Source organism: Phyllobates terribilis, unplaced genomic scaffold, assembly GCF_046119375.1.
Source record: "Phyllobates terribilis strain yellow unplaced genomic scaffold, ASM4611937v1 Scaffold_4__5_contigs__length_816908805, whole genome shotgun sequence".
Taxonomy (NCBI): domain Eukaryota; kingdom Metazoa; phylum Chordata; class Amphibia; order Anura; family Dendrobatidae; genus Phyllobates; species Phyllobates terribilis.
The window spans coordinates 109,234,104-109,248,209 of record NW_027362764.1 but is presented as its reverse complement, the minus strand read 5'-3'; the positions used below and the strand labels follow the sequence as shown (position 1 = coordinate 109,248,209).

At 39.4% G+C, this 14,106-nt stretch overlaps 1 protein-coding gene across 1 annotated transcript in view; it reads right to left on the bottom strand.

Annotated features, from left to right (window-relative positions):
• VIPR2 (vasoactive intestinal peptide receptor 2) overlaps positions 1-12,290 on the bottom strand; it is a 216,299-nt gene extending 204,009 nt beyond the window's left edge. Inside the window, exon 1 of the mRNA XM_073677673.1 lies at positions 11,746-12,290. Within this exon, the coding sequence (XP_073533774.1) occupies positions 11,746-11,799 (54 nt within the window). The 5' untranslated portion in view covers positions 11,800-12,290. The remainder of the gene's footprint in view (positions 1-11,745) is intronic.
• Between the last annotated feature and the right edge of the window lie 1,816 nt (positions 12,291-14,106).

Sequence of the window (14,106 nt, the reverse complement as noted above, 5' to 3'; positions counted from 1 at the left end):
AATCATGGTTATACAAATACTGGTCTGTTCTTATTGACGAGACACAGATACACAAAGATAATAGTGTATTTCTCTTGGATTAACAAATCTAAACATCTGGCTTATTAAGATTTTAGGCTGTATAGCCACACCAGTCCAGCACTGAAGGGACAAAACCAGGGACAGAATCAGAAGGCAATACTGTAGTTAGAGTAGTTACTAGTGTTGGATACCAAGTCACTCAAAAGCGAAGACAGACAAAACAAGGTCAGATCATTGGGTTTCAGGGAGACAGACATAGTTAAGATCACAAAGCTTGTCAAGAACAAAATGAGAAACAGATGAATAGCACCACAGTACAGGGAGTAAGCTATACACATTAACTGACAACTCAAAATGGCTGAGAGTTTAAGTAGGGTGTGGTATTGCCCCAATGGCCACAGCAGGGAGCTTTTCACTGTTGAGCTGTTGAACAATACACACACCTACAGTAGTGCTCAAAATAATAGCAGTCCAATATGACTAACTAGATTAATCACTGTGTTTGGTATAAATTAGATTAGCACATGTCAAACAATTTACCAGTTGGTGCAGTAGATTCTAAGAAAACCAACAGACTCAGCATTCATGATCTGCAGGTTTTTGAGTCTGTGCATTTGAATAATTAATTGAAAAGTTCAAAATAATATAAGTGTGGAGTTCAATTAGTGAGGTCAATCATTCTGTGAAGAAACAGGTGTGAATCAGGTGGCCCTTATTTAAGGGTGAAGCCAGCACATTTTGCACACGCATTTCTCCTTGAAAGCCTGAGAAATATGGGTCGTTTGAGACATTGTTCAGAAGAACAGAGTACTTTGATTAAAAAGTTGATTGGAGAGGGTAAAACTTATAAAGAAGTGCAGACAATGATAGGCTGTTCAGCTAAAATGATCTCCAATACTTTAAAATGTAAAGCAAAACCAGAGAGACGTGGAAGAAAACGGAAGACTACCATTCGAATGTATCGAAGAATAGCCAGAATGGCAAAGGCTCAGCCAATAATCAGCTCCAGGATGATCAAAGACAGTCTCAAGTTACCTGTGAGTACTGTGACAGTTAGAAGACGCCTGTGTGAAGCCAATGTCTTAACAAGTCCCTGCAAAGTCCCGCTGTTAAAAAAAAGACATTACTGAAGCAGATACAATTTGCCCAAGAACACATCAACTGGCCTAAAGAGAAATGGAGAAACATTTTGTGGACTGATGAAAGTAAAATTGTTCTTTTTGGGTACAAGGGCCGCAGACAATTTGTCAGACGACCTCCAAACTCTGCAAGCATCATGATATGGGCATGTTTCTCTTACTTTGGTGCCGGTCCTATTTACCGCATACCAGGGATCATGGACCAGTTTGCATATATTAAAATACTTGACAAGGTCATGTTGCCTTATGCTGAAGAGAATATGTCCTTGAAATGGGTGTTTCAACAAGACACCGACCCTAAACACACCAGTAAACGAGCAAAATCTTGGTTCCAGTCCAACAAAATTGAGGTTATGGAGTGGCCAGCCCAATCACCGGACCTTAATCCGATAGAACACTTGTGGGGTGACATCAAAAATGTCGTTTCTAAGGCAAAGCCAACAAATGCCAAAAATTTGTGGGATGTAGTAAAAGCATCCTGGGCTGGATTAACAGTTGACAGGTGGCAGAAGTTGGTTGACTCTATGCAACATAGATGTGAAGCAGTTCTAAAAAACTGTGGGTATACACAGGTTAGTGATTCACAGAAATGCTAAATCCTCAAAAAAAGAGAGTACATATTGTGAGTTTGTAAAGACAAATGCAGACACTGCTATTTTTTAGAACAGCCCAATGTTAATTTTTTGTTATTTTCTGTAAAGTAGTTAAAAATTCTATACATTTGTCTTCATGTTTTGAATTAGAAAACAGTGTGCAATGTTCCCAATGCATGGAAATAAAAACTAGTATAAAGATTTTGTGCTTATCTCATGTTTTTGAACACACTGCTATTATTTTGAATACTACTGTATTCTGTCTGGCTGAGCAGCACCTCTGGCTGAGGTGAGTATTTGATTTTTTTTATTGTATAGAGGCATGGGGCATTATATTGCGGGGAGGAATGACATCATGCATGGGGCATTATAAGGGAGGGGGGAGTGACATCCTGCATGGGGCATTATAAGGGAGGGGGGTGACATCCTGCATGGGGCATTTAAAGGGGGGGGAGTGACATCCTGCATGGGGCATTAAAAGGGGGGGTGACATCCTGCATGGGGTATTAAGGGGAGGAGTGACATCCTGCATGGGGCATTATATGGGGGGGGTGACATCCTGCATGGAGCATTAAAAGGGGGAAGTGACATCCTGCATTAGGCATTAAAGGGGGGGAAGTGACATCCTGCATGGGGCATTACAAGGTGGGGTGACATCCTGCATGGGGCATTATAAGGGGGGTGACATTCTGCATGGGGCATTATAGGGGGGTAACATAATGCATGGGGCATTATAAAAGGGGTGACATCCTGCATGGGGCATTATAAGGAGGTGGGGGGACATCCTGCATGGGGCATTATAAGAAGGGGTGACATCCTGCAAGGGGCATTAAAAGGGGGGAAGTGACATCCTGCATGGGTCATTAAAAGGGGGACTGACATCCTGCATGGGGCATTAAAAGGGGGGGGAAGTGACATCCTGCATGGGGCATTAAAAGGGGGGGAGTGACATCCTGCATGGGGCATTAAAAGGGGGGAGTGACATCCTGCATGGGGCATTATAAGGTGGGTTGACATCCTGCATGGGGAATTATAAGATGGGGTGACATCCTGCATGGGGTATTATAAGGGGGGGTGACATAATGCATAGGACATTATAAGGGGGGAACAGCCTGCATGAGGCATTATGTGCGGGGAACAGCCTGCATGGAGCATTATGTGGGGGCACAGCCTGCATGGGGCGTTATATGGGGGCCAGTATCCTGTATGGAGCATTATAAGGGGGCCACTATGCTGTATGGAGCATTTTATGGGGGCCAGTATTTTGTATGGAGCGATTCGCCAGTTTCTGAGCTGTTGTGGAATTTACAATAGATATCGGTCATGTAATGTAAGAAGTGAAATCTTTGGCCTTGTACTATATATATGTTTCTCTGCGGTATCTTTGCATCATGAATTGTATATGTTAAAGGGGCCCACTGAGACTCTTTCGCCCAGGGCCCACAAAAACCTGGAGCCGGCCCTGATCACTGCCATAATCAACATGGCGCATGTGGTTCTGAATTTGGCACAAAGTAAAAAATGGGCTTTTTCCCAGTCACGTATCACTTTTTTTTTATTTTTGCTAAACTTGGCCGGCAAAGTAGAAAAAATAAAAAATGAGGTGAACACATATAAAATTAATATAAAAAAGGCACAAATAGAATAATGAATTGTGTGCAAACAAAAAAAAAGGTGCAAAACAGGAAACTAGACGAAAAAAGGCATAAAGGCAGTGATGAATCAGGGTCATAGAGTTTGGTTGCTTTTTGTGCAACGCTGGAACTATTTCTTAGAGATAGTTTTAATACATAAGACCTACAGTATGGAGCCCATATTGCAGCTTTTTCAAATGTTCAGCTTCTGCTCATTTAAAGGGAACCTGTCAGCACGTTTATACATATGGAATTGATGGTATAGCTGTATAGCTGCTTGTCCCCTAATAAAAAATTATACATTTTTTGCAGAGATATGATGTGCCAGACAGGAGAAATCTAGCAGTGAAGCACATGCAAATCAGGCTGGTAGTGCTCTAGGGGTGTGTCACTGCACTTGAGCTGTTTTTTTCTTTGAGCAGATTGGCACTCCTCCAATGCACTTTCAGCCTTATTTGCATATGACTTATGCACTAGATTTCTCATGACTGGCACATCTGATCTTTGCAAAAAAGCAATCATTTTGATTGGTGGACAAGCATCTACACAGCCATACCGCTACTTCCATATGTGAAAACGTGCCGACAGATTCCCTTAAACTTAAACTTGATTGTTTAAGTGAAAAAAGAAAAATAACATTTAAAAGAAGATTATCTGTCAGAAAGTGGAATGGGCTGCTCGGGAGGCTCGAGGGGCCGTGCATTCCCCAGAGTGAATGTCTGGTTTTTATTTACAAACATAGTAGAATATGCAGTTATCCATGAAATAACAAATCTGTTTGCTGTGGTTTATTTAGTGCAAGGAACACAAGAACGCTAAAATCATTTTAGTTGCCATCGCGTAATTTATTGCATAATAGCATATTTAGGAAAAGTGTCAGTATTGTACTGGTTTTTATTCTCTGCTGATGTAGATGGCACGAGCCAGTGAGCCCAGTGATTGGCTGCAGTGGTCATGCACACTGCAGTTGTGATGTTGCCACTGCTACCCTGTTTTTTGTTGACCGGCATTATTTTTTTTTCAGTTGCAACCCATTGCCAAAAAAAAATCTATCTATCCAAACTATACATGTCAAACTCTGGCCCGTGGGCCAGATCTGGCCCGCAGGGTAGTTTTATTTGGCTCGCGACTCCAGAACCACCACCCCTATGTGGGGCCCATTATTCTGTATGGAGGACTATGTGGGCCCATTATTCTGTATGGAGGACTATGTGGCGCCCATTATATTGTATGGAGGACTATGTGGGGCCCATAATACTGTATGGAGGACTATGTGGGGCCCATTATACTGTATGGAAGACTATGTGGGGCCCATTATTCTGTATGGAGGACTATGTGGGGCCCATTATTCTTTATGGAAGACTATGTGGTGGCCATTATATTGTATGGAGGACTATGTGGGGCCCATTATTCTGTATGGAGGACTATGTGGTGCCCATTATATTCTATGGAGGACTATGTGGGGCCCATTATTCTGTATGGAGGACTATGTGGCGCCCATTATACTGTATGGAGGACTATGTGCGGCCCATAATACTGTATGGAGGACTATGTGGGGCCATTATACTGTATGGAAGACTATGTGGGGCCCATTATTCTGTATGGAGGACTATGTGGTGCCCATTATATTGTATGGAGGACTATGTGGGCCCATTATTCTGTATGGAGGACTATGTGGCGCCCATTATACTGTATGGAGGACTATGTGGGGCCCATAATACTGTATGGAGAACTATGTGGGGCCCATTATACTGTATGGAGGACTATGTGGGGCCCATTATTCTGTATGGAGGACTATGTGGGGCCCATTATTCTGTATGGAGGACTATGTGGGGCCCATTATTCTGTATGGAGGACTATGTGGTGCCCATTATATTCTATGGAGGACTATGTGGGGCCCATTATTCTGTATGGAGGACAATGTGGCGCCCATTATACTGTATGGAGGACTATGTGCGGCCCATAATACTGTATGGAGGACTATGTGGGGCCATTATACTGTATGGAAGACTATGTGGGGCCCATTATTCTGTATGGAGGACTATGTGGTGCCCATTATATTGTATGGAGGACTATGTGGGGCCCATTATTCTGTATGGAGGACTATGTGGCGCCCATTATACTGTATGGAGGACTATGTGGGGCCCATAATACTGTATGGAGGACTATGTGGGGCCCATTATACTGTATGGAGGACTATGTGGGGCCCATTATTTTGTATGGAGGACTATGTGGCGCCCATTATACTGTATGGAGGACTATGTGGGGCCCAAAATACTGTATGGAGGACTATGTGGGGCCCATTATTCTGTATGGAGGACTATGTGGGGCCCATTATTCTGTATGGAGGACTATGTGGGGCCCATTATTCTGTATGGAGAACTATGTGGGGCCCATTATTCTGTATGGAGGACTATGTGGCGCCCATTATACTGTATGGAGGACTATGTGGGGCCCATAATACTGTATGGAGGACTATGTGGGGCCCATTATTCTGTATGGAGGACTATGTGGGGCCCATTATTCTGTTTGGAGGACTATGTGGAGCCATTTTTGTGTATGGAGGACTATGTGGGACCCATTTTTCTGTATGGAGGACTATATGGGGCCCATTATACTGTATGGAGGACTATGTGGGGCCCATTATTCTGTATGGAGGACTATATGGGCCATTATTCTTTATGGAGGACTATGTGGGGTCGATTATATTGTATGGAGGACTATGTGGGACCCATTATTCTGTATACTGGTTGGCCTGCGACTTTGTCCAAGTTTTTCATTTTGGCCTTCTGTGTGTTTGAGTTTGACATCCCTGATTTAAACCCTTTGAAAACAGAATTCTGATTACTGTCCTGGATAAGACGTGAACTGAACCATAAAACATTACAATTCTGGATTAGTATTTATAAAGATATATTTAATTTTGTATGTGCTTTATATAAACAGGCAACCCACAAAACTGTACTACATGGCGACTTTGGTTGCGCCATCAAAGATCACTATGTGTAGCAGCTACATTGCAGCGCAGTACAAGTGAATAGGGTACTATTGCAACCCCTAAAGTACCAGCAAGTCGCAAAAAATTGGATATTTTGCGACTTGATTACAACTATTAACATTCCCTATGTATCATGGTATAGTGGGAGCCAGGGACATAACTACAGAGTATGCAGAGATAGCAGCCGCACCTGTGGCCTGGTGTCTGAGGGTGGCCAAAAGTCACTTTGCCCAGTCGGAAGAGACTAGTATTATAAATGGTGCATGGTAAAGGAGGGACACTATTTCAAAGTTTAATTTGGAGCCCAGAAGGTGAAGCTACGCCATAGCTGGGACCTATAGTTGTGCAGCAGCACATATGGACCAATAGCCCAAAGGAAATCGATGGACACCAATCAGCCATAATATTATGAGGTTGCCCTTGTGCTGCCAAGACAGCTCCGGTCTAGCAAAACATGGACTCCACAAGACATAAGAAGTTCTTCATCAATCAACCTGTTTTGCTTGTTCACTGGTTGTCCTCCGTTATTGAAACATTTTTGGTACAATCATTGCATATTGGAAACACTCCACAAGACAAGAGACAAGAATCTCTGACACAGACATCTAGATATCACTATTTGGCCCTTATCAAAGTTGTTAAAGTCCCTCAGATCCTCCTATTTTTAAATTTTTTGACGCCAGATTTGGTGCTTCCCTTTACAAGTGCGATTGGAGGAAGACAATCAGTGTTATTCACTTCCCCTGTAAATGGTTTTGATGCTATGGCAGATCAGTAGATATATAGAACATGTATGCAATGCCTGTGCATGGAAATAACTTTTATCACCTTCTCGATGTAGGGTCTACATGTAAAGATTGGGCTTAGGATTTCAGCCAGCACCATACACAGCAAATACTGGCTGTGGTACTTAACTGAGCTCTGGTCACTGCTGTGTAACCATTAAAATGCTGCTGTCAATCACTGACAGCAAAGATTGCCCATGTGTACATGCACCTGCTCCCATTGGCCCCTAAGACGAGATTGCAGTGTGATGATGTCCTGTAGAAGGCCCCAGTCACGGCCATCTCAGTCCTCCTATGAAGCCCAGCCCATTGAATTAAAGCTATAAAAGCAAAACCTAAAAAACGATGGCAGAATTGCATTTTTGTTTTTACAATTTCATCCCACTTGGATTTTTCCCCAAATTTTTTTTAGTACATTAAATGGATAAATGAAAGATGTCTTTCAAAACTTCAACGTGTTCCACAGAATATAAGCCCTCATACAGCTATGTCAATGAAAAAAAAAAAAAACATTATGGATCTTGTAAGGAGAGCAAAAATATAAGAATGAAAATGAAAAAACACCCAGTCCTTAAGGGTTTAAAAAATGTATCCATTAAAGCCCTTACTGCTCTAGCGCTGTCTTTTTCTCAATTATGTTGAAAAATGGTCAAGATCTTTAACCCCTTAAAGATTGGGCGATTTTTCATTTTCGTTCTTTAATTTTTTCCTCTCCTTCTTCCTAGAGCTATAAGTTTTTTACTCGCATAGCCGTATCAGGGCTTGTTTTAACCATATAATGTACTGAAACTGTAGAAAAAGTGAGATGAGATGAAACTGTGAAAAAAATACAATTCTGCCATTTTTTTTAGGGAGTAAGGAAAGTAAACCAGCTCACCTAAACGGCTCATTGAGTGCTGAAGCAGGGAAAACATGTGGCCCCGCGTAGAAAATCCAGAAAAAAAGATAAATTACAGCTTCATAAAATCCAAAAATTTAGTTGACAAAAGTTATTAGCTAATGGCATAAATCCATGGTGTTATCTAAAGTTAACGCGTTTCAAGCCCTCTCCGGCGTTCTGTCTCAAAAGCTAAATTTTATGAAGCTAAATCTATCTTTTTTTTTCCAAATTGTTTGAGGTTTTGTTTTTACGATGTTCATTTCACGTTAAAAAATAACTTGGAAACATTATTCTCCAGGTTAGTACAATTAAGGTGATACCAAACTTGCATAGTTTTAAGTGGTTAAAAATATTGGTTTGTACTACCATTTTCCGTCACCCGTAATGTTTTTATTTTTCTGTCAATGGAGCTTTATAAAGCCTTATATTCTGCATGACGAGCATTTTACTGATATCAATTTGATTGCTTTATATTGCATTTTTTAGAGGGATGTGGTGACCATAAAAACTACAATTCTGGAGTTTCACATTTTTTCTCTCATTAAAGCCTTTACCATACAGGTTAATTAATTTTAGATTTTGATAGATTGGACTTTTACAAACATAGCAATACCAAATGCATAAAAAATATACTTTATTATTTATAATGGGGGCGGGGGAGTGGGATGAATAAAATAGTTTTATTTTTTAAAAACTTTATTTTTTTGACTTATTATCTCCTTAGGGGTTCTATTCTATACACTGCAATACCTCAGTATTATAATCTATAGGGTATATTATGGTCTCCTATGAAGTTCGCTTCTAAAGAGTACCAAGATTTATTTATTTATTGTATTCACTTATATAGCGCCATTAATTCCACAGCACTTTACATACATTATCATCACTGTCCCCATTGGGGCTCACAATCTACATTCACTATCAGTATGTCTTTGTAGTGTGGGAGGAAACCCACACAAACACGGGGAGAACATAAAAACTTCTTGCAGATGTTGTCCTTGATTGGATTTGAACCGAGGACCCCAGTACTGCAAGGATGCAGTGATAATCACTGAGCCACTGTGCTGGCAGCCATGTGGGTCTTCAGTATGACCCTGGCTGCCATTGTAACCTATCAGCCTCCCGCAATCGCATGCGCACCAACTGCTATCAGAGATTGACAGTGGCATCTAAATAGTTAATCAGCAGCAATCAGAGCTTTTAGAAACAGACACTGGATATGTAACACAGTGTAGATCTAGCTCAGCTCCTGAGCCCCCTCCACACATATAGACCCCAGCACGGATGTACTGGTGCGTCCTTATGTGCTAATGGGTCAACTATAATCTTTTATTCTGTTCATAAAATTAATATGTAATTTCAGTCATTTCAATTTACAGCATTTTATTAAATATTCCTATAAATGAATCTAAAATAACATTCACATTCTATACCAATATAATTAAAGGGAATCTGTCATCAGATTTTTGCCACCTAATCTGAGAGCAGCATAATATTGCAACAGAGACCCTGATACAAGCAATGTATCACTTACTAGGCTGATTGCTGTAATTTTGATAAAAATCACTGTTTTATTAGCAGGAGATTATCACTAGAAGACTAGTAAACCTGCTGCCATGTAGTCCAGCCACGCCTCCACCACTGATTGGCAGCTTTCTGTGTACACTGGAGTGTGGGCGTGGTTATACAGAGCTAAGCATTCACAGAACTGCTAGATCTGCAGCAGATAGGACAGTGATTTTATGAAAATGACAGCAAGCAGCCCAGTAAGTGATACATCGCTGCAATCAGGGTCTCAGCCTCTGCATCATGCTGCTCTCAGATGAGATCGCAAAAACCTGGTGACAGATTCCCTTTAATCAGGAAAACAGAATTCCTGTAAAATAAAACACATTTGTCCTATGACAGATACAAATGGCGCCAGGTGGATCCCTTTCACTATAATAGGGTTTATTTAGTTTACATTCGGGATGTTATCATTTTAACGCTTTTTTCTTCTCGCGACAAAACCTCTTAATGGATTTTCCAACGCAAATGTAAACCTAGCCTAAATAATATCCACTATCTACTGAGCGTAAATAGCTTACCCCCCAAAAAAAAGAAAACCTTCCCTAGCGCTGTATATTGACGGTAAAGGGAGCTCGGCACGCGGCACACTGAACTTACGCTGACTCTAATGTATTTGAAACATAAATGTTTTCATATTGGAATTATTCTATGTTTGGCAAACCTGCCATAATGTATATTTCAGTGCCTGGCTCTGTAAAAACAAGATAATAGACATGAGGTTATACATGAGTAATACGCTCCGGAGAAGAACACTCAGTTCGCTAGGAGCCAGCATTGTAGAAGTCAATTACATCTATTTACAAAGTTTTTCTAAAGTATGAAAAATAATAAAATGACCTTGTTTATGTTCCCAGGTAACATTTGTCACATCAGAAACTGCAATATTTGTAAGGAATCAAATGTAGAGAGAGAGAGGGGGGGATTATCTTGCATGGACTATAAACAGCAGAAAGGTGATTACAGAATATTGCAGCAATAACAAAGTGACAATTATAGTAAAATTAACACAATGATAAAGCAAAACATTGCAAAGTACAATACCCAGATCACCTCTATACTGCATTCAATGAAGTGCAATAGCGCCCTCTGCTCTCTGCATGTGGCCATGACAAACTGCAGGATGTGCATAACTTTTTACAAGCTGATAATATGCACTTATATACACACAAACATTACAGGATTATACTTTTTACAAATTGATAATGTTAATAATCCTATAATAATCTTATAAAATTATCCTACAAATTCTATAAATAATGCCTCTCCAATTAAGCAATAAACTATGTGAGAACAGCAGAAAGAAATCTGTTGTTTTCTATGAATTTATGCAGCTTTTATTAATCACTCAAATAATTACAAATATGGAAAGATCAATGGAGGAAAAACTTTTGCATCTGAGTGCAGTTTGGTTGCAGTTCTTGATGCTGTTGCAAGTTTTGGGAGTCAAGCACAAAAGTGGACACAATAGAGAAGCAAGGAATGGATCTGCCTTTTCTTTATAATCTGCACTTGTGGCTATAAAACGACACCAAAATTACATTACAAAAATAAATATATGAATCATAAACTTACTGAAGGAAACTTTTGAATGGATTAATTATTGGTAAACAGCTGCAGAATACATTAGCAGAGGCACAATGTAACAATGTAGCAAAAAAGTGTTGCACAACTCATTGTGATTTATCATAGGTAGCCAGGGAAACCTATTAAGTTATCGTAAATATAATATAAATATTGATGATGATAATAGTGATACAATATATTAGTAATGGGTATTTCAATTTCAAGGCTGAAGTTTAATTACTGTGATACTTTACAGATCTGATACGTGATAATAATTAAACATTGCAAGAAAATATTAGTAAATAAGGTAAAAAAAGTATTGTGAAAAATGAAATGTGAATGCTTTTATCATACAATTATATGGTTAAGAAGCATTAAACTATTATAATCTCAATATCCCTTTAGTTATAAGGCTCTGCTAATTGAATCTTTTCAATAAAATTGTAAACTGATACCTAGATCAAGTCCTACATGTGGAAATATTTGGAAAGGCATGAGGCAGAAGAAGCTTTGTGTGCAGAGCTCATTCTAAGGAGACAGATTTACACAGTGCAGATACTCACAAAAAGCAGAAGAGGAAAAGTTGCAAGGAGCACAGATGATATAGTCTTCTTCATCTTTAAGAGTAGTTCAAGTTAGTAAGATTCCTGGGTGGTCATTGGAATACATTAGATCCAAAAGCATGAGGTCCAGTCTGTATATCTCAATGAATATGATATAGGGAAACAGTAATTGTTTCTTCTTTGTAGTAAAGAATAAAGATCAAATGCCAAGGTAAAAAGTCTTTTTAGAAGTGAAAATTGATCTGATCCTGGGGAGGCAGGAGTAAAAGCTTCACCAGCACCTTTGCAGACCAAGTGAATTGAGGCAGCACATGTAAGAACTACTCCCTTCCCTACTCCTCTAGAGCTGTTGATTCAAAGCTCTCATTGCACTTAGTAACTCAACTTGAAGCATTACAGAAGCTTCTGTATCAGAGAAAAAAAATCCTTACAGGCAGTAGGGGGATTTCATTTTCTAATGCATTACATATTTTAATGCCTGAGTGGGCAGGAACAGGATCAGAAACAAAATAGCTTTGATGGTCTCCTATTAAGTAGCAAAACCTTAGAGCAGAAACCGGCTCTGAATGTAACTGTACTTTTAATCCATGTTTATATTGTGGTACATTTCCGCTGAAAGCCCAATTTGCAACTATTGAAGATTAAAACTGAATTCAAAGTTACGGCAGTATATTGTGTGAGCTCCTGAAATGAAAATATAACAGAACTATTCCCTAGGTTTTTTTTTTCCCTTTCTATCACAAAGGGTTTCAAATGTATTCAGGGCTCATATACAGAAATTAGGGCTATGTTCCCACAATGCGATTTTGGTGAGTTTTTTACGCTACTTTTTTTTAAAATGCACGTGATCTATTTTACTTAATGGGTGCAGAAATGCTGCAGAAAATCTGTAATATCATCTGCAATATCAAAACTCAACAAAAGCTCATTGTGGGAAAGTAGCCTATAGCAAATTGCATGGCACCATGATATGGCATTAACAGGGGCCATATATAATAATAATGATGATGATTATTATTATTAATAATAATAATAACAACAACTCTAATAATTATTATTATTATGACCTCTGTAAATTATTATTATTATTATTATTATTATTATTGGGCCATAGAATTTCTTCATGTGCCCAAATTTCATACAGAGGCCTTAGGAAGTTTTTTTTTCACTTAGATTTATCCAGAATCAAAAAAGTTGAAATAAGAAAAAAAAAATATTGGGTTCACAGTGCCAATTCATTCATAAATTTCTAGTAGGAATAACTGAAGATCGGTACAATGTGGAGTTCTTTGAAATGATAATCCAGAATTGTTATTTCATAGGCAAAGCAAATTTTTAGCCAAAACAGGAATGCTGACAGGTCAACTTTAAACCCAGAGTTAAAAAGCAAAGAGAAGTTTCTCTGTGAAAATGTAATATAGACTGTTGTGAGGGAGGAAGAAGAGGGGCTGTTTATAGCTAAACAATGTGGTATAGAATGACAATTAGGTATGTGCAGGGCCGGAACAATGTATTTTTTAGGCAGATGAAGTCAATGGTGCCCTCCCTCCCCCTATGAACCCTCAGCCCCCAAGTAAATGAATGGGTCAGAGACTAAGGTAACAGGTCCCCTAACGCCCTCCTCCCCCCGCTGTGATGACCACTTCCACTAGAATTGTTACATTTTTCTCCCAAAAATACTAGCAAAAGTAAAAAAAAAGTGGTGTATTTTACAGGTGAGGCTCAACAGGGGGGGTATTTCAAAGTTAGATATAGAACATTGTTTGCACAATATGAGGAACAAATAGTGATATTCATCCTTGACGTCCTCTATTTTAAATGTCAGACCCAAGGACAGTCATGGAAACTAATAAAGCTTAACTATAATGGGGGCCGTTTGGGTTAAATTAAGGTGTGCAGCATTTGGCGGATGTCTTAATGGAAACTAAACAGACCCCATTATAGATAAAGGGATACGTGTGATGGTATTTACGTCCATCATGCGACAAATACCGTTTGCAACAAAACTGATGTTGGTTCTGGTGCCATATTCAGTATATCAGTACATTACTGTGTCACTAGAACCTCTATCAGTACATTAATGCATCATCAGAACCATAATCAGTACATGAATACATGACAAGAACCACCATCAGTAAATAACTACAACACCAGTACCATCATTAGTACATGTATACGTCAGCAGAACGACCATCAGTACATGAATACGTCAGCAGAACAACCATCAGTACATGAATACATCACCAGAACCACCATCAGTACATGACTAAATCACCCAGCTTAGTACAGCAATCTGTTGTAATGTTAAGTGAGGCCATATACATTTGTGTCTCATGAACCTACAACTCCCAGTATGTCTTT